Genomic DNA, 23,734 nt, shown 5'->3' with positions numbered 1-23,734 from the left:
TTGGGAGTGGGGAAAGAACACTACAGTAGGGACAAAAACTAATGAAAATAACCTTAGTGCATCAAATATTTGTTTGTGCTTCATATCAGGTTCCAGGTAATATATACATACACATATGCCTTCTTCTTTGTCTCCTAAGCCATCAAAACAGAAGATAGCCTGAGCCATTCACCTGGTCAGAGTGGGTTTCTTAGCTATGGATCCAGCTTCAGCACGGCAGCATCAGGCCAGACACCTTATGCTTACCAAATGCATGGTTAGTATTCAAAATCTGTTGCAACCAAAAATACTTAACAGAGAGTGTCAATATGTCTACTTTAGCATTCTGCTTTGTTCCATTGGAACAGTTTTCTCAGACAGCACTCAGAATGACATTGAGGCAGCCTTGTGCTGTACAAAACTGCCTACTCTGTATTGCAGGAGTAATAAACCTTCAATTAAAGCATTATTTGCTCAAAAAAGTAAAAGGTCTAAATTTCGCAAAATGGGTAAAATGTTATAAAAAATCATTATGTTCTTGCCTGAAGGCCCAAATGATTTTAGTTATTTCAAATCTCTCTCTCTTACACATACACACACACACACACACACACACACACACACACACACACACACACATGCACACATATGCTATTTTGTGTGGCTAAACAGATATATAGTCGTATCTTATATCATGTTGTTTCCTGAATAAACTGCTGCCTCTGTTACATTATTTTCCATATTTTTGCTTAACATTTTTAGAATACAGATTGCATTTATGTGATTATATTTAAATCCCCATTTTTACATAATTCTTTATTCATAAATATTAAATGATTTTGCACCCTGAATACATATCAGTATACTGTCAATATTTATGTCTTATACTTATGGGATGCAGTTAGCAGTATGTTGGGTTGAAAGGTTAGAGAAGCTAGCTTATAAATGAACAGTTTTGGGGTGGAACTGGACTGTGATTGTGCTTGTGGCATATTCACCAAAATGTAACAAAACTGACAATTACCTAACCTTACAGTTAAAAAGAAATAAAGAAAATGAATTAATGAAAGAAAAATATGTCACGTGCCTGATTTAAGTTGTAATAGAATTGAATAAGTGGTCTGATCCGGTGGCATTTGATCAATAAATATATCCCAATAAACTTAATTATGAGTAAAAGGGCTAAAGTGTGTATCAGGAAAATATGAATTGGCGCCTTCTATATTAGAATAGGTGCCTAGGAAAATTGGAATCCATTAATTGGCAATATATTAGTCTCCAATAAATGATGATAATAGAAGACCAGGAGATGAGTTTTGGGGGAAATTATGCAATGAATTAAATCGGGGGGAGGGATTCTAACTGGGGACTTGAAGTTGATGGTTAAGGTGAGATGAGTTAATATGGAAAAAGAATGCATGAGGATGGTGACTGATAGTTAACTGCTTAGAAATATTTGGGAAAGTGGAATTTCAGTATATGTCTATTCATACATATACATGCTAAATCAATGAGAATATAAATTTAAGATATTTGATTGTATATGAAGAAAGACTGACAGAATTAGTTAAGAATACAACGGTGTGCTGGTTAGACAATATATAGTGTGCTGGTTAGACAGTATATAGTGTGCTGGTTAGACAGTATAGAATTAGTTTGGGAATGAGAGCTGCCCCCTTAAGAGAATGCTTCATGGGAAATGTAGTTAATGCCTCTTGGGAGATGTAGTTCATGTCACATGGTCACATCTGTAATCTGTTTGGTCACTGAATTGACCACTGGTTGGGCTGAGAGAGTTTTGGGCATTCTTACCTGGACCCCAGCATCATGCTGGAGTCTTCCTTTGCTATATCATTATGGGTTTAGGAAAACCATTTTTTCACAGTATGAAGACGACAATGCAAAGATGGGACAAGAAAAGGGCAATGGGAGTTTCTAAACGGAATGGGCTATTGTTTGGGGCATTGTCAGGGATAGATTTTGAGAAAAACTGGACCTGGAAGTAAAAAGAAAAAATAAGCAATAAAATAAACAAAAGTGAAAGTACAATGACTGCAGTAAAAGAAAGTACCGCACCATTCTTATATAATTATGCTGAATTCTCATCAACCCACCTTAAATCTTGGATATCATGAGCTTTCACTTTCTGAATTTCTCATGAATCTGTTTTCACAATGTTTAAACTTCTAGTCTCGAATATAAATTCTTCCCACCAGTATAAGTAGACTCTTATTTACTCAAAAGTTTTTCAATAGTTGCTCTGCGGTGCTCTGGTTTCCATGCTAATCCTGGTTTGATTAGTGAATGCAATTTTCAAAGTAAAAGCACTTGGTGATCCAAGTCACTGAATGTTTCTTCACTGATGGTACTATGTGTATGGTGAGCATATACATTCTCAAAGCAGTTTTAAGGGACTCAAATTCTTTTCCTGCAAAAACAAATTAATCTCAGCTGCTTAAAAGAAGAAAGAGTCCACCCAACCATGTTTTTTTTAATGTCTTTTAAAAAGCTCTTTATCTCTGGACATTATTTACCTTTCCAAAGTGCTGATGAAAGCTCTTCATGGGATGCTCAGAACATTTCCTTCCTTCTTTTGAGGAATGTGCTTTTAGAGCTTTCCCACACTGCATACACCTGGGAGGGCACGCTGCCCTTCTATTCCCTTCCCCTCTATTTCCCAACTTTCACAAGCCTCTTAAAGGAAAACAAGCACTTCCCCCCCCCCGCCCCCGATGCATCTTGTAAGGCCCCATTGCCTTACATTAATGGTCTTGTTGGCTATACAGCAGAGTGCCTTGATCTGACACACCAGAACAGCTGCAAATGCAGTCCTGCCCCCACTCTGCCTTTCAAATCCAATTGAGGTGTTCCTTACACTTGACCCTGCAACCAAAGAAAGAAATGAATTCCCTTGGATCTTTTGACATTCCTCATAGCGAGGAACCTGGTCTCCTTGCATTGGTTGCCTGAACATGTTTGTTCTACTGGCATTCTTTTAAATGTTAGAGTTGTGCCAGAAAGGGCCACTCAAATTAATAAGGGCCTAGAACATAGAGGATCCCCAGTAATAGAATCCAAGGTTATTTAACTTAGAAGGAAGTTAGTATGATGGAGGTACGTAAAATTGTGCATGGAGACACAGTTTTGGCCTTGTGATTTATCAGAGTCCTTAGATTCTTGAAGCATAATGAATTATAAATTTACAGTGATCTGTACTGGAGCTGAGAAGTGGTTAATCCTTTGTCTTATGTGAGGTAAAATTGGATGTCTTTTTACTGTACACTACATACCGGACTTTGAGTTGTATATAAGAAATTGTCATACAGAACGACAACAGCTACTGGTGCTTTTCTATAAGATTCCATAGGGTAAAATAAAGCGTGGCAGTTTTCATACTAATGCTTATGGTACAGTTGCATAAACAGGAAATCATCTTTGTATTTCATTCCACTCCTCTCAGAGAATGTTTGCTTGTGTATGATTAAAAACTACCCTCCTATGAGTTAGAATGTACTTTGATTAAAGCATTTTTTTAAAAAAGATACACAGCATAACCGGCACGATGGAAGGGGAAATTGCTCTGAATCTTCTGCAAGAGCTATTTGTGCATTTTATGGTTTCTGCACAGAATTGCATGTAAATAGGAAGATAAGCATAAGATTTCATTTTATTAGAGTAGTCCACTTTCTTTTCTCCTAAACATATTTTAATAACTCCTGGGGGCAAAAGAATTCTGTTAAAACCAGATCTTGCCCTTTCCACACATGAGGCAGTTAGCAGTACCTGGTGCAGAAACATGCCAGCATGGTATGTAACTGTGATATTATGTAGTGATAAACCGATACAGCATCAGCAAACTACCTCTCTGTGCTCATTGCATGTCCTAAGCAAGCAAATCTCAAAGGATTTAACTAATGCTGGCACGACTAATGGAATTCCTTGGCCAGTGGAATCTGCAGCATACCCCTTCTGCCAGAGTGGGTGGGTGAGCCAATCCCATTGAAGTTGCAGTTGCTGTCCAGACATATGGAAGTTGCCATAGTTGGGAAATACTGCTACATTGCACGATCATTGTTTTCATTCCTGTTCATCTCAGGTTGGTGATAATGAGCAGTTAGTCAATGGGAGATTGCAAAAATAATCATATTAGTTTCAAAAATGAGAACAAAAATGTTCTCACTCTATGCAGAAATTGCTTGCCTCTCCTCTACCCTCAAGCTCCCCCTCCCCCAGCGTCATATATATTTGGCAGTTTATAAAACATGTCAACAGAGTACAATGAAAAAGGATTTATGTTCCTCGATTATATAAATCCCATTAAAAGCTGAGATGATAGCACAACGCTAAGTTTTGCAGTCAGTGATTTTTCTCAGCAGCTGCAACTGTGTAGATTGCAGTGAAAACTGTATGTTGTGTTGGGTGGGGAAAAGAAAGTGATGGCTTGTTTGAATTCAAAAGCTGGGAAGCAGTTCAAGAATTAAATGCATATATATATAGCATGTATGTATATGTATGTATCTTTGGTTATTCGGGTTTTCTCCCGCGTAAGATTGGCAGAGTCTTCTCTGAGAAGCACAGAGCCGAAGACAGAAGCCTGAAGATGGTGAATGAGACTTCATCGAACGTTGCCTAGATACTTGAATCTTACGCGGGAGAAAACCGAACAACCAAAGATCCACATACAAATACCATGAGAACCTCAGAAAACATATATATATATATATATATATATATATACATATACATACATATACATATACATATATATATATATATATATATATATATATATTTGTTTTCTGAGGTTCTGCGGGTATTTATATGTGGATCTTTGGTTGTTCGGGTTTTCTCCGCGTAAGATTGAAGTATCTAGGCAACGTTTCGATGAAGTCTCATTCATCATCTTCAGGCTTCTGTCTCCGGCTCTGTGCTTTCAAGTAATGTGAGATTGCAGCTGCTTCCTCCTTTTAACTGCCAGTGGGGGTGGGACTTGATTGGGTGGGGGCTTGGCTGTGTTCTGATTGGGTGGGGGTGTGTTCTCATTGGTAGGGGGTTTGGTTGTGTTCTGATTGGTTGGAGGCGTGTTCTGTTCAGGTGGGGGCATTCCAGTTCATCGAGATCATAAAGAAACAAAACTTACAACCTAGCGACCTACTAGTAAGCTTCGATGTCATATCCCTCTTCACCCAAGTGCCAATAAAAGAAGCCTTGACAGCCATCCAAAACAAATACAACCCCCCCAAACACATCCTAGATCTAACCAACCACTGCCTATCCAATACATACTTCACCTACAATGGACAAAAATACAAACAAATAGAACGAGCACCCATGGGATCACCCCTCTCACCTGTCATCGCTAACCTCTACATGGAACACTTTGAAACACAAGCTCTAGAAAAATACGACCACAAACCCAAACTCTGGCTCAGATACGTAGATGACACCTTCATAATCTGGCCACATGGGAAAGAAAAACTGAACAACTTCCTCACACACCTCAACAGCCTACACCCCAAAATACAATTCACCATGGAAACAGAAGCCAACAACCAACTTCCCTTCCTAGATGTCTTGGTATACAAAAGATCCAATGGCTCCCTAGGACACACCATCTACCAGAAGAAAACACACACTAACCGCTATCTACATGCACTCTCACACCACCACCCAGCACAGATCAATTCCGTAGCCAAGACACTCATCTCCAGAACAAAATGCTTAGCCGATGAACAACACCAAAAAACCGAACTACACAGTCTCACCAACGTACTTACAGCCAATGGATTCCAAAGAAAGAAGATTACCCACCTAATCCAAAAAGAAACCCCAACCAAAATCCAAGACAGAGAACAAGAAAACGGCAAAGCCCTCCTCCCATATATAAAAGGCACTACAGACAAAATCAGCAAGATCCTCCAAAAACACAACATCAAAACAGCATTCTGCACAAACAGAAAAATATCCACCATCCTAAGAAACCCCAAAGACAAAATCGAATTAGAAAACCAAGGAGTATACGAAATCCCCTGCACTGCCTGCCCTACCACATACATTGGACAAACTAACAGAAGAATAAATGCACGCATTGAAGAACATAAGAACTCAATCAAAAAGAAGAAACGACCTCTTCCCTGGTCCAACACCTCAAAGCCACAGGACATGAAATTGATTTTAAAAACACCAGAACTATCGCCAAAACCGAACACTTCAACAGCAGAATAATCAGAGAAGCCATAGAGATAGAAAAACGCCCACACAGCATGAACAAACGAGATGACACTTCCCGCCTTCCAGCCATTTGGAAACCCGCCCTCATGAACAGACGAGTACCTAACATGAAGAAGGACACCAGACCCACACCCATGAGAGCCACACAAGATGCCACCACCACACTTCCATGTAGAAAACAGACTCTCACCCACTCAGAAGATGAGACACGACCATGGACCAGAAGCTGCACTACAGCTGCATCACTACCCACTTCAAACCCCTCGAGCCATACATGAAGCAAACCGACACCCACTATGAAGATGCAACAGGACCACGAACTAGAAGCCAAACAGCAAGATCACAACTCACCAGCTCAAATCCCCCAGCAACTAAGACTAACCGGAGCACAGCCAAGCCCCACCTGAACAGAACACGCCTCCAACCAATCAGAACACAACCAAACCCCCTACCAATGAGAACACACCCCCCACCCAATCAGAACACAGCCAAGCCCCCACCCAATCAAGTCCCACCCCACTGGCAGTTAAAAGGAGGAAGCAGCTGCAATCTCACATTACTCTGAAAAGCACAGAGCCGGAGACAGAAGCCTGAAGATGATGAATGAGACTTCATCGAAACGTTGCCTAGATACTTGAATCTTACGCGGGAGAAAACCCGAACAACCAAAGATCCATATATATATATATATATATATATATATATATATATATATATATGCATATATATATATATATAGTTTTCGCAGGTACTTACATGTATGGTATTCAGCTTTGTTCTGGTATTTTCCCACGTCATTATAGTTGTGCTTTTAAAGTTGTAGCAACGTTTCGGCAGAATCTCATCTGCCATCATCAGGCTTCTGTATTGTGTTCGTCTGTGAGTCAGACTTTTACAGTTGTTTCAGTTTTAAATTTGGGCCATAGAGATTGAAAAAAGACCTGAAAGCATGAATAGAAGAGATGATTCCACCAGACTGTCAACTATTTGGAAGCCTGCACTCACAAACAAAAAAATCTCCACACCACTAGCCAGGCCAACACCTGGGCACAAACAGATCCCCCCTGATACCTCCAGCTCAAACACACCCCAACCAGGCACCCAGATGAAACCTAGCTTCCTAACAAATGATAGCCGCCCATTTACTCATAGCCAAGCTGCACTAAAAGCCTCTAATACAGGAATACAATGTTGCCAGCCAATCAAGACACAAAAAAAGCCACAAAACAGACAGAAGATATTAGAAACACCAATCAAGCAGAACACAGCAAACTCCAAGACCAATAAACACAGGCCAAGACTCCCAACCAATCAGGATGAAGAAAAAAACATTCTGGCACAGCAGTAGGTTAGCCCCAAATTTAAAACTGAAACAACTGTAAAAGTCTTACTCACAGACGAACACAATACAGAAACCTGATGATGGCAGATGAGATTCTGCTGAAACGTTGCTACAACTTTAAAAGCACAATTATAATGACGTGGGAAAATACCAGAACAAAGCTGAATACCATACATACATACATACATACATACATACATACATTCTTAAGTTTTCATGGGTACTTACATGTATGTTATTCAGCTTTGTTTGGGTATTTTCCCACGTCATTGTAGTTGTGCTTTTAAAGTTGTAGCAACGTTTCGGAGAATCTCACTTGCCATCATCAGGCTTCTTTATTGTGTTCTATATATATCAGAATGCAGAAACTGAATGACTAAAAGGATTAAGATTAGCTTAGCTGATAAGATTGCTTATAAAATCTAGAGGTTTCCAGGTTCAAGTAAGGAGATGGGGAGGAGACAAGAATTCTCCCAAACTCTTTTGCAAGTTGAATTGCTGTGCAACTTGCTCATGAGCCAGAAGATAATCAGCTCAGTTTCCCGAGGAAAACAAGGTTGCAAAAATGTGGCATTGGTGTGGCATTGATACTAAGTCATCTGGAGGGGCCCAAGATAAGAGCATACTGGCAGAATGCCATTGTTTCTGAGCATCTAGATCAGTTTTCCACATCCTTGTGTCTTTGAAACATTATTTCTGGTGAGAGATAATGAGGAATTACAGTCTAACACATCTGGAAAGCAATATGTTGTGGAAGGCAGATCTAGATTTGCGGGGGGAGGCATGGAGAAGATGAAGGTCAAAGAAGATCAGTCAAGATTTTACTTCCAAGAAACAGAGTACTGAAGACAGTTCCACTGAGAATAGAGCAGACAACAATAAAGGAATGAAAAGCTGGTGAATGGACTGGCTTTTCAGGATTCTTCTCCAGGTAAGGAGGAGACTTGGGATCACCCTTAAGTGTTCCAGAAGTCACGACTCATAATAGATTTAGTACTCTGGGAAACAAGGAAACACTGTGTCTTGGCTCAAATTGTGGTAAGAACCTTTATGGACACGTGTTTGAAATACTTACTGATACTTTACTAATCACTTTTGAAAACTCCTTGTTAACTGCTTTTTTTGCTATTAAGAATCTCTGGAATGACAAGTTTTATAACACTGGGTAAGTTTCCTTTAGCCAAAGATGTTTTATAGATAAGTTTAAAGATTTTTTTTTAAAAAAAATCTGGAATAAACAGGAAAAGATTATTAAAATGTTGATTTTAGAAAGTTTCAAAGATATCAAGAGTCCAGATGGATTTGAAATAAGATTTTGAAATTAATTATAAGGAACCTTCCCCTGAAAAAGTGCTATTTTTAATTATTATTTTCAAAAAAACATGAGAAGATGGGACTTCTTGTCATGAAAAGAATTCAAGTGCTAAGACATTATTAAAAAGAATAAAAAAATTAAGACTTAGCAGTAAAATGAAGGAATATAATGTTGGTTTATATGATCGTGTTTAAAATAGATATATTGTTATCTCTGATGATAACCCTTAACAGACTTTTGCTAATATCAGGATTGAAATGAAAATGATTTAAGGATTTGTTTGCAGATAAGAGATTGGATTTATAGGAAGAAGACCCATTTATTCTATTAGATACTAAAAGGAGATAAATTACTAAAATTGTTAATACTTGTGATGAAGAAAGAAGTAATTTCTTTATATATCTCTGTTCTTTTTCTGTGGTATCCTTATTTTCTTTCTTTTCTCTTTTTTTCTTTTATTTTTTGCACTTATTTTTGTTGCTGTTATTCTTTTATTTTTCTTGTTTGCATTAGTTTTTATCTTTTTAATTGTAATGTTTAATAAAATTGCTATTAAAAGTGCTATTGCTATCAGTTGATTTCTGTACCCACAAGAATACAAAAACAAACCCACATGGATGAGCTTCTGTGGCTTGTGGAATACAGATTGCTTCAACTGGATACTCAGCATAAATCTTCTTTTACATGTTAAAGTACATATGACATTATTTATTGTACACATTAGTGGTGGTGATTTAAATGTCTCACTGACACAGCCTTTGGTATTTGTTACAATATTTCTTCAGGGAGCCTCTGCAACTTGCTTTTGTGGTAAAATTTTCAGTGCTTCCTCAAGAAATGTAAATGACTGCATTTATAAACTTTAGCTACGTCTAGTACTATGGAAACTATAGGAGATAGAGATGGTGTTTGGCAACTATGACTGCAGTGCTTCAACGTCCTAAGACTTAAAATGTAGTTGTCCCTTTTCTCCCAAGCTTCTCTCACAGCTGGTTTGTATTAGGTGCAGTCTAAGACTGTGGAGGCAGAGTTATGCATCACATCATCATGAATGCAAAAGAGGCCTCTGCTCAGGACAGCTACTTTTTTCAAGAGTTACCACGCGTGAGGTTTCCTGTGCTAAATGTGCTATGATTTAAAAACCAGTGTGATATGTTAGAATATAGGAGATACACCGGCCAGGAAATGAAAAGGAATGCTGTGGTTCTGTCTAGAGAAATAGCCTGTTTTAGACACTCTAGGTTTGTCATTGCCTTTTCTGTGGCAGCCCCTGCCCTTGGGAACAAGATCCAGATGGCCTCCACTGCTTTCTTTTAAAAGAACCATAAAGATTCTAGCTTTGCACCCAGGCCTTGGCAAGTGAGGGTGATGACCCTCACTGCATCATGCTTCCCATCTTTTTTCTTTATGCTTTATTGAAACTTCTTTTATCGATGTGAGATGCTCAGAGTTGTTGAGAGTCGAGTGGCTTACAATGTTTTGTAAGCTATTATTTATTAGAGACAATGCTGTCCTCGTTGCATATGGCTGCCACCCAAGAACGTAGGCCTGACCATTGACTGCAAAGGAATATTTGATCAATACTAAAATTACAGGTTCTCTAATATGAGTAGTGGTCCTCATTTAATGACCAATAAGCAACCATCTGAAGTTAGAACAACACTGAACAAATGGCACTTATGAACGGCCCATGTAGTTGTGGCCATTGCAGCATCACCCCAGTCACATGATCATGATTTGGGCACAGGGTGTTCATGGTGATATAATCAGAATTTGCTACCATTTCTGATGGCTTTCCACAGGCAAAATCAGTGGGGAAATCAGAAGGACGTCACAAAAAATGACCATATGATATTGTGGATTCACTTAACAGTGGCAGTAGGAAGAGCCACATCACAATTACATGATGTTAACACAGGGACAGCTGTGCCAGTGATGGAAATTCTGGTCCCAATTACCATAGTTGAGCAATGACTAACTGTAGTTGAATGTCATTATGCGTAAATATTTTGATGATACAATTTGTTATTAAATAGAATTTGTTAAGCAAAATGCCACGGACATATGGAAAAGAAAGGGCTGTCTTGTTTTGTTTTTCCAAAATTATATGTGAATTTAACACCTACCAATAACTGACTTGTAATCTTGTCCCACTCTTATTCCCATGTTCATTTATCCTTTTGCTTTCCTTTCTAAGTAGTCCCACTGAAGTCTTCCATCTGGAAGGAATTCTGGGAGTTGAAGTCCATAAGTCAGGAAGGGAACATAGTTGTCCACTCCTGCTCTATTGAGTTCAGGTAAAGGCTTAAATAAATCTTACCCTGAAATCCCATCTAGAAAACATATTTATTGGTGTTTAATGTGGTTTCCTGGGATAGTGTATATGTAAATGGTAAATATCATGCATAAATGAGAGCTAAACCTTAGCAAGAAGAATTCATGAATATGTGATCAAGACTTTAAAATAGATCTAATTTCTGCTGCATCTCTAAGACTCCTAATTCAAATCAAATTCAGACTACAACACAAAGCAATAGTTGAAGTCCTTGGGTCTTATGAAAAAGGGAATTCTGCATTAAGCCTAAAGTGACCAGCTGCCAATTGTTCGTATATTTTACTAGAATGTACTGCAGTGATAGCCAAAAGAAAGATACATGTGTAAAACTTGTCACATGTTAAATTCATCTATTCTCTTGATACACCAAGAACCCTGAACCAATATATTATGGGATAGGAACCAATTTCCATTAGCAGAATTGAAATGCCCAGGATGGCTTCCAAGCCTGCAACTGCAATAAGCTGAATCATAAAAACCCGAAATATACCAGGAAACAGACACCTCAAAACTTGTATTAGAGCTTTCCCTTTGCCATATTTTTTTCAAACTGTTTTTAAATTAGGAAACCTATCATAGGGCAATATGAAACTATAAATTATGGCCCACAGGATCAACCACATGCATATGGGAAGCCCAGAATTTGGAGAAGATTCCAGACAAGAATTTAGATCATGCTACATCTGTTCTTGACCATCAGTTGCAGGTGTTACATGACCAGTAGAGCCAGTTTGGTGTAATGGTAAGGCATCAGGCTAGAAACCACAAGACCATGAGTTCTAATCCTTCTTTAGGCACAAAGACATATGAGGCCAGGCACTTGCTTTCAATGTCATGAATGCTTTCAATGCCACTTCTGAAAAACCTTAGCAAGAAAACCTCTGAAATACTACAAGTGATACCTTGTTCCTATAGCCCAACTTTTTATCTCTAACCAAATCCTTAAAACTTGGTTGTTCAGTCTTAGTTAGCAACAGTCCATTAAGATTACCAAAGATAGCAGCAGCACATCTGTTTTTACACTGATCAAATAAATCAATTTTATATTTTTCCATTCACTTTTAACAATCCAAATAATGTTCTAGAACTTGATTTCTTCCATATTTTTCTTTGTCCCTTCTCACAAAACTCTTCAAAACTTTAACAAGGATCCAGAGGAAGATTTATTTAAAAAAAAAAAACTTTCTAAAACCTATTTTAAATTGAACTGGGTTCTTAGTCCAGTAACTTCCCAAAATACTTGTCATCTTTTTGTTGTCACACACACACACTTATGTATGTTCTTAAACCAGTGTTTTAAATTTTTTTCAAGAAAGATTGGAGGAGATTCATATGGCACTTTTCATTCCAAAGGTTTGTAATAGCCGAAAAGGAATTAATAGAAAATTTCAGCAGAAAAGGAATTAATAGAAAATTTCCAGTAATAATTAGAAAAGGAAGTATATGAGCATATAGTATATCAATAAAGGCATCCACCAGGGGTAAGTGAAGATGGTGTTCTGTCATTTCCCAGAGCAATAAATCTACTGGAGACCACTTTCCTAATCAGGAGCAACTGTTTGGAACATTTGGGGGGAGATTCCAAATCTTCTCCTCCCAAAGACCGCATATTCGCCAGTTTTTCATTCCATCACAATCATCATCTCCACTCAGAGTGAGTGAGGTATTCAGTTCACCATTTCTTCCACAGCAGTCCCAAGCAAGATCCTTTCCAACATGTGTGGTTAGTAGCTTTCTGATTTAATCATGCTTTATATATAGCAAAGAGACTTCTATTGCCTGAGATGACCACGCTATTCCATTCTCCTTGCCTGAAATGAAGGATGAAAATTGAACCTGGAAGACAAAGATTGCCAAACTAGTTCTGGAAGCTGAAGTTATTCCTTCTGATAGGAACCACAATAGTGCACCTATTATACAGAGTTCTATTATACAGAGAAAAAGAGTAAATGTCGGAGATCATTTGGCAGAAGAAAAAACTTACAATGCATGGCAAAAAAATGTTTTAGTATCAAAATCATGTATAGCTTTTTCTTCATTATCTCTCCAGTTAGTTAGGGCTGCACAAATCATTCCATCTGGTATTAGGAGCAAGCCAAGAAGACACTTCCATCAGAAAATTGGACATTCTCAAAGCAACTATATTTGTTTAAAATAAATGCATAATTTTACTCTGCTTATTTTTACCTTTTAGATTGTAAACTAAGATTGAGTTGGCAGAACCTGGATGTAGTAAAAACCATTGTGTATGTTAATGGTTTAAAGTAATAATAAGTTCTGTTGCTATTTACATCACAGTGACACTAATATAGGGAGTTGGCTAATATATTCCTCCAAGCAACTTGAGATAGTATATTTAATTTTAATTTTTCCCTGTTGTAGCATGTTAATCTCAAAAGCAGGCTAGTCTTAAATACAATGGTTCACACATCATGCTTGGTCATAATATTGTACTTTTAGTATAGGGTAGTGTTTAGCCCCACCAATATATGACTGGCCCATGGAATTATGGCATAAGTACGTGACTGGCCAAAGGTGACCCAGTAGGCTCCATGATTATAGAAGAGGGATTTCACTTTAGGAGTTAAAATTATTCTTAGGGTGGAATAATAGCAAAAGAAAAAATCAAACTATAATTTCAGGTAATTGGAACTATAGTTCTATAATCTCCTAGCCATTTTTGCTGGAATGTTTATGAGCTCTAGTCCAAAATTTAATTAGTAGATTAGTAGTTTTCTACAGAAAGTCAACAAAACAAGAATTTTGCATGATTTTTTTTAAAAAAGCAATTATTTGTTATTTTAAAATACTGATTATAGTGAACAATAAGCATCAGTTGTATTATAAAAATAAACATCTTGGTGTCTTGCTTTTATTATAAAATAAACATTAGATGTTTATTATAAAAATAAACATCTTGCTTATTTCAATATATAACTCATACTGAAAAGAAAAGCAGTGATTTTGGAGGAACTTCTGTAGATTGTAAATATAGCTGTTTTCCTACTAGCAAATTAACAGCATTGGCCAGTGGAACATTTTAGACTACGGCAATTGCTCAAATTTCAGTGACATGTACCCATGCACGCATGCATAGACAGTACTCGGCTGTAACATTTTTAAAGCATATCAGATTATTTAAAATTGAAACTTGCTTAGGCATACTTACTTTTCCGAAACTCAATTCTCTCATGTTGGATTGAGTGCCTTTCTCTACTGCTGTGATGAAGTGTCCTACACCTATACTTGAGTTGGCAGAAAGCTGTAACGGCAGGTACTTAAGTGGTCCCACTGTTCATCCATATGCTGCTTCAATTACCTCTCTTTCAGGTCACTGCATACATGTCAATAGTGGGTGACAAAATCAAGGACAGGTCAGCAACCTTCTCTGTAGGTGCCAGAGGCCATTGCTGCCTCTGTCATTTCAGAGAATTTGTTGCTCTACCCAACACCAAGGTAACTGATGAAGCCAGTGCCAAGATGGCTGTCTGAGCAGGTAGCAAGTGCTCTCTCCCTTTCTCTTGTGTGATGGGGGGGGGGGTCGGGTCACCAGTTAGTTGCTTTCTGGCGAAAGGTTGCTGACACTTGGTTTAGGATTTTTATAGTAGGGCAGTTATGTTGAAATTACTTACAAACTTGTAAATCTATATGAGATGGGAGAGAAGATCTAGTTGCATCAGTAGAACCTGAACAAAGAACTAAGGTTTAGGGACAATTTCAAAACAACATCCCAAATCAGATCTCCAATAATGAGCTGCTACTTTTTATAATATTTCTGTTTACAAAAAATGGTTAAAGAAGCAGAAGAAAGAGTGTTAGTCGTAGTGAATGAGTGAAAACAGGTAGAATCCTTGGTCAGGGCATCTGATTTCTGCCAGGCACAAGTACATCAAAGACATGGTAACATCAGAGCCCAAATGAAGAAAAGACTTTTCCAACTTTATGCAGTATAAAATAGCATGTCTATTGATGCATCTTTTGAAAAAGACTTGATTCAAAGTACGATAAGTAGCTGTCCATCTGGTTCCACTTTTAAAATTATTTGTTCATTTAAGTAGAGCTACAGTACAATATTGAGTACAGCTGGAACTTGATGATCACTGATTAACTGTACCTTCAAATATAATTATTAAATTGCTTATTGATGAGGATATGTTATAGCTTGATTAAAGTACCCCATTAACTGATTATAAGAATGTATATTAGCTGATTTTTTTAAAGTAACTTTTCTAGCTTAGGGCATCTTTTTATATGCTAAATATAATATGTATAGAAACGGCGTAATTTTCCCAGCATCGAAACATTTACATAGCATTGAAGGCTCATTTTATATCTGGCAGTTTAATTTTATTGGATTGGCAGAGTTTTTTCTTCAGTATTTTAACAGATTGGGTGGCCACAAGGATCTTCAGGCTATGCTTGAGGTAGGGCCACATCTGTGGTTCAAGGATGAGCACACATTTTAAAAACATGAAAGAATTTGCAAATGGAATCAGTTTCTCATGAAAGGATGCAGATTATTTCATTCATAGACTTACTAATGGTCTCAGTTTGCAAGTTGCTCTTTTACATTTCGATGTCCCATTTCACAATCCATCATTAGGGAAGTCCATAGAGCAAGTTCAATTTTGAGTGTTCCTACTGAGTACCTTCCAGTACTGAATATTCGAAGAGCTGTTCTCTTCTAATATCTAAGTTGTTTTATTACCAGCTAAATGTTCTCTATGTTACCTGTGAATGAGGGCATTGTGACATTTTAGCAGCTGATTTGATTGAACACAGATGTGAACTATGCTCCATGTGGAGAAGATCCAGAAGGAAAAGATCTTGGCGTGCGGTTCTCATTTTAAAGGAATACATATGATTGAATGGAAGCCGAATGTCTCAGACCCACCATCAGAATAGGTGAATAAATGTATCATTTACCCATCTGCCCTTCCTGTTTCAAAGGTCAGAAGCTCTAAAAATTAGCAAAGAGTCTGAGCAGCTTTGTCTGCATGCTGTTTATGGAGAGCTACCACACAGGCATCAATCTGCATCAGACTTACACAAGCAACTTGTACATTTTTTTCCCTGTACAGGTTTTGCATCAGACATTCCCAAAAGAGCCACCAGCCGGAAATCAGCTTCCTTTAGCTGGATGTGCACTCCTCCAATAATTTCAGGAGCTACTCTGAAAAATATAAATGTTTTGAAGTTTGTGTAATTATTAAGAACAGCTAGGCCAAAAAGATGGAGAAGCAACAATCAAGGGCAGTTTCTGGAAAGAAAAAAACTGGCAGTGGAAAGACATATTTCTATTTTCATTTAGATTATTTAGATACCATGCTATACATTGTTTTAAACATGATTTCCTATGCTGCTGTGGTTAGAAAGTTTTCTTTTAAATATTCTGACAACAAAATATGTCTTTCTGTAACTTAAGTCCATGATTCCCGCATTCTGGGCTGATGGAAAATAAAGAAAATCCTCAGTTTACTCTATTTCTCTTCCTGTCCTGTGTTTTCCATCATTGTTCTTTCTTTTGCAATTTGCCTGAATATAGGCACAAGGGTGAAAATGCAGTCTAATGAATGCAAAAGAGAATGGAAATACTACTTCCTGTGATTCTCTTTATTCATTATTTATTCATTAAACAAATTTATATAGCTGTGTAACTCACAGACAAGTGATTCTGTGCAGCTTACAACATTTTAAAAGTTTTAAAATTCATCATATAATTATCTATCTATCTATCTATCTATCATCTATCTATCTATCTATCTATCTATCTATCTATCTATCTATCTATCTATCTATCTATCTATCTATCTATCTATCATATGTATATGTATGGGTAGTGTGTATTTGTGTACAAAAACACACAAAATTCTGATGCCTAATCTCAAAAGAATATGTATGTCAGTGGTGGGATTCAAAAAAACGTTTACTACCGGTTCTGTGGGCGCGACTTGGTGGGCGTGGCAAGGGAAGGAAAGTGTAAAATCCCCATTCCCTCTCCACCCCACTAACCTGCTTTCCAGCTGTACAGGGCTACCAAAGAAGACCCAGCCGATCAGCTGGGATGCGGGAGGCAGAGAAGAGATGGGGGCAGGGCCAGTCAGAGGTGGTATTGGCCGGTTCTCCGAACTATTCAAAATTTCTTCTACTGGTTCTCCAGAATTGGTCAGAACCTGCTGAATACCACCTCTGATGTATGTATATGTATATATTTTTGAGATCAGGCATCAGAATTTCATTTTTTAATGTGTGACAGTATATTAAAAGAAAAAAGTAACAAGAAAGTAACAATAAAGGTTATCCTATTTTAGATTAGATTAGACTAGCCATTTGATTGAGTCCCATTTCCATTTGTGGTCCCCAAGCCTGCTGACAAAGCCACATTTTTAGGGCTTTTCACGCACTGGGATGGGGAGGGGGGACCTCAGGGGGGGAATCATGTTCCATAATGGAGAGGCCACTACCAAGTGGCCATTTTTTGTGGTTCCACCAGATGACAATCCCTAATCCATGGGACCCATAACATGTTCTGCCTTTCCACCCTGGTGGTCTGAATAGATGTAATATGATAAATAAGAATATCAGAACAATATTAGATCAACCCATAATAAAAACAACAGAAAACAATAAGTTTTACTTTTCTCCAGCTGGTCTGTTTTGCCTGTTTATCATTTGTATTAGTTTGGAAAATTCCCACAAGAAATAAAGCCTGGTGTAGGTTTTAAAAGACAGAGGAAACATTTTGAATACAGACAGTACTGACTTTGTATTAGCACATTTCCTGTATTTTAGTATGAAAACCATTGGTTTAAGTCCAAGGGATGTCTATTTAGTCAAGGCAAGCTTTGTAGGCATTTCAGGAGCCACCTCAATTCTGGCCCTGATAGTTCAATGATTATGCAAGTTCTCTTGAGGCACTCATCAAGTGTCTTTGTTCTTTCCTGCTGTTTGGAAGATCTCTCATAATTTGTAAATTCATTGTGTCCAAAAGTGTCTAAGGAAGTGAGGCTTTTATTTATTATATATCTATAAGGCTAGACAGAGGTTTTAAGTGTGATATAATCTTGGCCCCAAGCAACTAGAGACAAAAAATCAATTCTTGTGGTTTCCTCATAAGAAGTAACTATCCAAAGCACAAGTGTGCAATTTCCTAACTCTCCTTTTCTGGAAATAATTTTGTTAGCAAGAACCTGCCACCAGGTCACTGATCCTTGCTGTGGTGCTTTCCCCTCTTATGGAGACACTTGCAGGGACATTTAATCCACCATAGGCCCTCACCTCCTGTTTCATTCCCATTCCATTGGAAACCATTGCCCACTATACTTAAACTTGCTGTTGTAAGTTATTTAGTTCTGCATTGGATAAAGGGGTTCTTTGTTCTTCAACTAAAACTAGGATAGCTGCTGTAAAAAAACAAATCTCCCTTTTCATTGTTAAGGAAAAATTTTACTTGATTTTTTTTAGTCTGGTGGAACCAAATAAAGTACTATTTTGCTTCAACTGTGTTGTCTTCAGTTCATTCTAGTCCAACTCTCTGAATATGCAAGAATTTTATTTCAGGCGTTGAGCATGCTTAGACAATATTTTATTTGTTTGTTTGCTTGTTTATTTGTTTTCAGAAGGGTTTGGAAACACAAAGTTGTTCAAGGATACATAACAATCTATGATTTATCTCCAGGACATGAATTGTCCAATAAGAATTTCAAGAAGTTTTGGAGGAGATAATGGCTTAGGCTTTCACCCTAAGGCAGATTCCTTGTTGAACCATATTAGCTCTTGACCCAGCCTCTGCTTTTAATCCACCCCAACTCCTTGTAAAAAAAAAAGTTTTTAAAAGCCAGATGTGATGGCAAATTAGTTCTGGAAGCAGATTCTCTTCCTTGAGTGGTTTGATTTGGGGGAGGGGTGCTGAGATTTATTTCTCCCTGCATGTGCTTTTGTGACTGTCCGTATTTGGCAAGCTGTAGTTTGTTCAGCTGTCTGTTCTACTTAATCTGGGATCTTAAACTAAAAACAAAACAAACGGATATTCAAAAAAAGGACACAGCATGGAGACTATTTGTTCCTGCACTTTAGCTAAGAGAATATTTCACTGGTCCCATGCATTGATTCTATCCTATGGTTAAAAGAGCTGGCTGTCTCTGGAATTAAAAGAGAACTGCATCAGGGGATTGATTGTTTGAGTTCTAGTTGCCCAAAATAAAAACAGAAACAAGCTAATTCATGCTCAGCGCATAGCCAGGGATCCAGAACAAAATTCAGGAACAGTAGGAAGCCTTGCCTTAGTAATAACGTCTAAAGTATAAAAGTCATCAGAGACTTCCAATGTGTTTCTTGTACACGTTACAATTATGAGTTCTAATTTTGTACACTCCTATAACATTTTAATAAGAGGCACCCATGCACAAAAATAAACCTGCCACAGGGATCCCCTTTATTACTTATGTACAAATCAAATCAAATTCTTTATATTGTAGGTAGCAACAGAGGCAGGGCCTCTGAGAATATCCCCTTAAATTTGCCACCCTCTGAAAAATGATTGCCTATTTCTGGGATTAGCAGACTGTTTTCATTAAAAGTTTTGAAGATATTTAGGAGACATTCAGGAAATCCCCATATGAGTTTCAAATAATTGAGATCCAAATGACTGAAGTTCTGGATGGGTCTTGAGATCACCTTGCCTCATACTGTATCTGCAGGTAATTGAGTTATCCATAGCTAAGAGACAGATAAATGTTTATTATATCCTGAAAACCTTAGCTTCTCCACTTGTTTTTTTAAAGATAGTAGATAGTGGGAAAGACCTGTATTCTAAAATAATGCTAGCTAGAGTGGACAATCCTGGGCTCAATCTACTGTTTTTGTGATGAGGTTCATAGCAGCAGATTCTTAAAATCAGAAATAGGTGAGTGACATATAACCCTAGGACTAAAAGGGATCTCTCAATCTCCTTTCTGGGAAATTGGAATTGCCTTCTGGTCACTATTGCAAAAATTATATGTACAGTTTTTTATACTTTTGAGATAGATGATACATGGACATTACAATGTCAGGTTTAACTTCAACCCCTGGCCACAAATCCTGATCTAAAATTTTCCTTTATGTTTGTCAGATGGTCCATCAAATCTATTTAAATTGAGCCTAATAACCTGTCATTTATCTTCTCTTTTGTTTTCTTGTCCTCTCTTTTTGGCATAGGTACCTCAGGGATTTACCAGGGACCTAATGGCCTGACGAGTTCTGCAGGGTTCAGCACAGGGTTGCACCAGGTACAAATTCAGTTTTTTAAAGTATGAAAAGATTGTTCTTTTACCTTGACAATATTTATGGACTGCCTTTCCTTTCCAGCCTCTTCAGTTGCCATCAACTAGTCACTATGAAAATGAATGATAAAATATCTTAGAATCAAGATTGATAACAGAGTATTCAACTAAGCAAAATCAAGCAAAATTAAATGGTGAAAACAGCAGAAAAACAAAAAGGCAACACATTAAAACTTACATATACATTGTTGGTTCAACAACAGGCTCCAGACTTTCATTTAAGAGACTGACAGATTGAAAGAGATGACAACTTGGTCCTAAGCCAATAAGAATTTACCAGCACTTGAATGTGATCCTAGAAACACACTACCGATCTGTGCAATAATAGAATTGATGTAATAAAACAATTGCAGTTTCTGATCACTTTACTCCCATCATATTCTGGTTTGCACCAGTTGAACTCCCTGATAAAATGTAATAAATTGTCCTTCTATCAATAAAGCAGTTGTAACTAAGATAAAGCTTCTTCTACTCTGAGTAGGAGCAAAAGATCAGCCAGAACAAATATCATCATTTCTATCTGAATTTTCAGATCAGTATCAGTTTCAAATTAGTATCAGATCTAAGTGATCAAACTGTACACTTAGCACTTTAGCAGGCACATTTAACAGTATTACGATATTAGAGATCTCTGTCTGAAGTAGTCTATAGCAGGGGTCCCCAACCTTCAATCCATGGACTGGCACTGGGCCACAGCATGCCAGAAACTGGGTGGCACAAGTGAAGCCCTATCCATGGGATGCAGGCAGCATGCCCCTTCTGGTATGCAGAAAAACCTCTCCACAGAACCAGCCCATGGTGCCCAAAATGTTGGGGGACACTGGTCTACAGTATAGTAATTCTGTTTGACTTAATAAACATCTCTTTTCTAGCCTTATGCATACATTATATCAATTCAAAGGGTTTTGACCTATGAACAGAAGATAGAAATGTGTAGTTGCTTATATATGTGTTAATTAAACTATAATCAGAATCTCTTGCTGATTCTATTCTCCTTCCCACTAGCTCTGTGTAATAGTTGTTAAATAATATGAGTGACAAACAGCTCTTAAGAGTTCTGTAAATCAAACACTGGGACAACTCATCTAGCATCACCTTCTAGAATTCATTGTTCAGGAATTGACATTACCATACAACCTTAAGATTTTGTTATTCAGATAGTAATTTATCATATCTTGATATTTGGAGACCAAAACAAAGCATGAATATGGACAGAGCTCAATAGCTTGACAGGAAACCTAGCAACAACTACTCTCAAAATTATTTCCTTATCTTTCCCCTTCCTTCATCTCCATCTTTCCCTTACCTTTGTCTTCCTGCTCTTGGTCCTTGGTCAACACTTCAGTTGCAATATGAAAGCATTTCATACAGTACTTGTATGAACAGCTTAAAAAAAAGAAAAACTAGCAGTTTCTATCATTGTGTAAAGTTGTTTCTTTGCCATGCTTGGCTTTAGGTAGTCATTGGTTGTTTCCTTCGTTTTGCTTTGTTTTTTTAAGCTTTAATGTATCACATGGCAACTTTTGTGAGTATGAAGTGGGGAGGGAAGATGACCTTCCTGATTTTGTTTTCCTTTTACAAACTATGTTTTGTGTATGTTCACTCTTGTATGTGTAAATCATATCTATAAATAAATGGTATAAATACATTATATTTAGAAAGGCTGTATAAGGAAGACTGCTGGCTAAGTTGATGTAATCCAAGTATGAAATCACTCCTCTCTCTTTTTCTTCACACAAATGTTGAAATGAGTATTCAAGGCTAAATTCAAGTTCTATGGGACATAAAATGTTTAAGAATTACACTCTTTAATTCTTTTTCCATAAGCCTTGACAGCAGCTTCCTCTGGGATGGAGGGCGGTGAGATTTAGTCCATGGCAGACTAATTAAAAAGGATTTCAAGAAGAAGACCTCTGCCTCAGCCTCTAGACCTGAATGAGGAATCATCAGCCCATGGGCTGAATAAAACCCCCTAGACACATTTTTTGAGCACACACCCCACACACAGAGTACCTGCAGATCTGTAAATTTGTAGTTCAACTATGACAGATGACCAGAATAAAAATTCCGAAAATGTATTCCATAAATGCACAACTTTTATATATTGGATGCATACAGGATGTTTTGCTTGCATGGAATAATTAGAATTACAGAAGCTTTTGGAGTTGGCAGAAATGGCTAAATTGACAGTTCGATCAAAAAAAAGAATATAAGTACTTTCCCCTCCCCCCCATTTTATTTATTTTTTATTATATTCAATTCCCTGTTCTTTAAAACAATGGCAGCTGTGCTGCTGAATAAACAAGTACAACATAGAGACTTCTTGGGGGGGGCGGGGGGAAATACTCATGTGATATTGCACATTTAAGTTTCTCTGTGTTTTTCTTCTGGTATTTGTTAGTAATGCAGCCATATAGAAAATACTTCTGTTATGTACCAACATTTATGGAGGGAGATAGAGGAATCCCCGGACCAGGACAGATGGAGGGAAGAAAGTGGGGAATTGGAAGAGGAGGACATAGCAGAAAAGGAAGGGATTATAAGGAAATTAAAAGGAAAAGAATATAAGTATTTTAGTTGCTACAATGGACACTGCTTCCTGGGCTTTGTGCTTGAGGTGGGGAAAAAAATGAAACTTTGATTTTGAGTTTTATTGATTAGATTGAATTGTTTTTTTATAGAAATGGCTAGTTTATATTATTATGGAAAAGTAAAAAGTTGAGGTTTGATATTAATGCTTTATTTTACTGCAACGGAGGGAGTCGGAAGTCAGAGGTTTTTTTCTCCCTCCCCCCTTTACTTCTCTTTCCCCTTTCCCCACCACCACACCACGTCTCCCTATTTGCTTTTGTAATTTTGTATTTTATTCTATAATCTAATAAAATGTTTTAAAATGACTAGTGCAAATGTATATAGAAATAATAGAAAAGAATAATTAGAATTATGTCTCTTCTTTTGAAGGAGTATTCTTCATATCCCACCTTCACACAAAGCCAGTATTCACAGTATTACAACTCCTCCTACAATTCATCATATATGTCTGCAAATAACATTAGCCCATCAACCATCCCAACGTCACCTTATTCTCTCCAAGAGTCATCACACGTTAGCGGTCAGAGCACTGAATCACTTCCTGGTAAGGGCTTCGAACTAGAGATGTATTTTTCATTATTGATATTGTAGATTAATCTCTTAAACCTTAATTGAAA

The 23,734-nt window shown here is 37.4% G+C and overlaps 1 protein-coding gene across 3 annotated transcripts in view; it reads left to right on the top strand.

Moving 5' to 3' along the window:
- The window catches only part of EYA2 (EYA transcriptional coactivator and phosphatase 2), a 131,021-nt gene that overhangs the window by 76,009 nt on the left and 31,278 nt on the right, over positions 1-23,734 (top strand). For all 3 annotated transcript variants that reach the window (XM_087929044.1, XM_026697531.2, XM_087929043.1), the window contains exons 5-7: positions 140-256; positions 20,401-20,471; positions 23,487-23,661. In XM_087929044.1, the coding sequence (XP_087785170.1) occupies positions 140-256; positions 20,401-20,471; positions 23,487-23,661 (363 nt within the window). The remainder of the gene's footprint in view (positions 1-139; positions 257-20,400; positions 20,472-23,486; positions 23,662-23,734) is intronic.

The sequence above is a fragment of the Pseudonaja textilis genome, chromosome 3 (assembly GCF_049901715.1).
Source record: "Pseudonaja textilis isolate UNSWEBS1 chromosome 3, rPseTex1.2, whole genome shotgun sequence".
NCBI lineage: Eukaryota > Metazoa > Chordata > Lepidosauria > Squamata > Elapidae > Pseudonaja > Pseudonaja textilis.
This window is presented reverse-complemented; position numbering and strand designations above follow the sequence as displayed.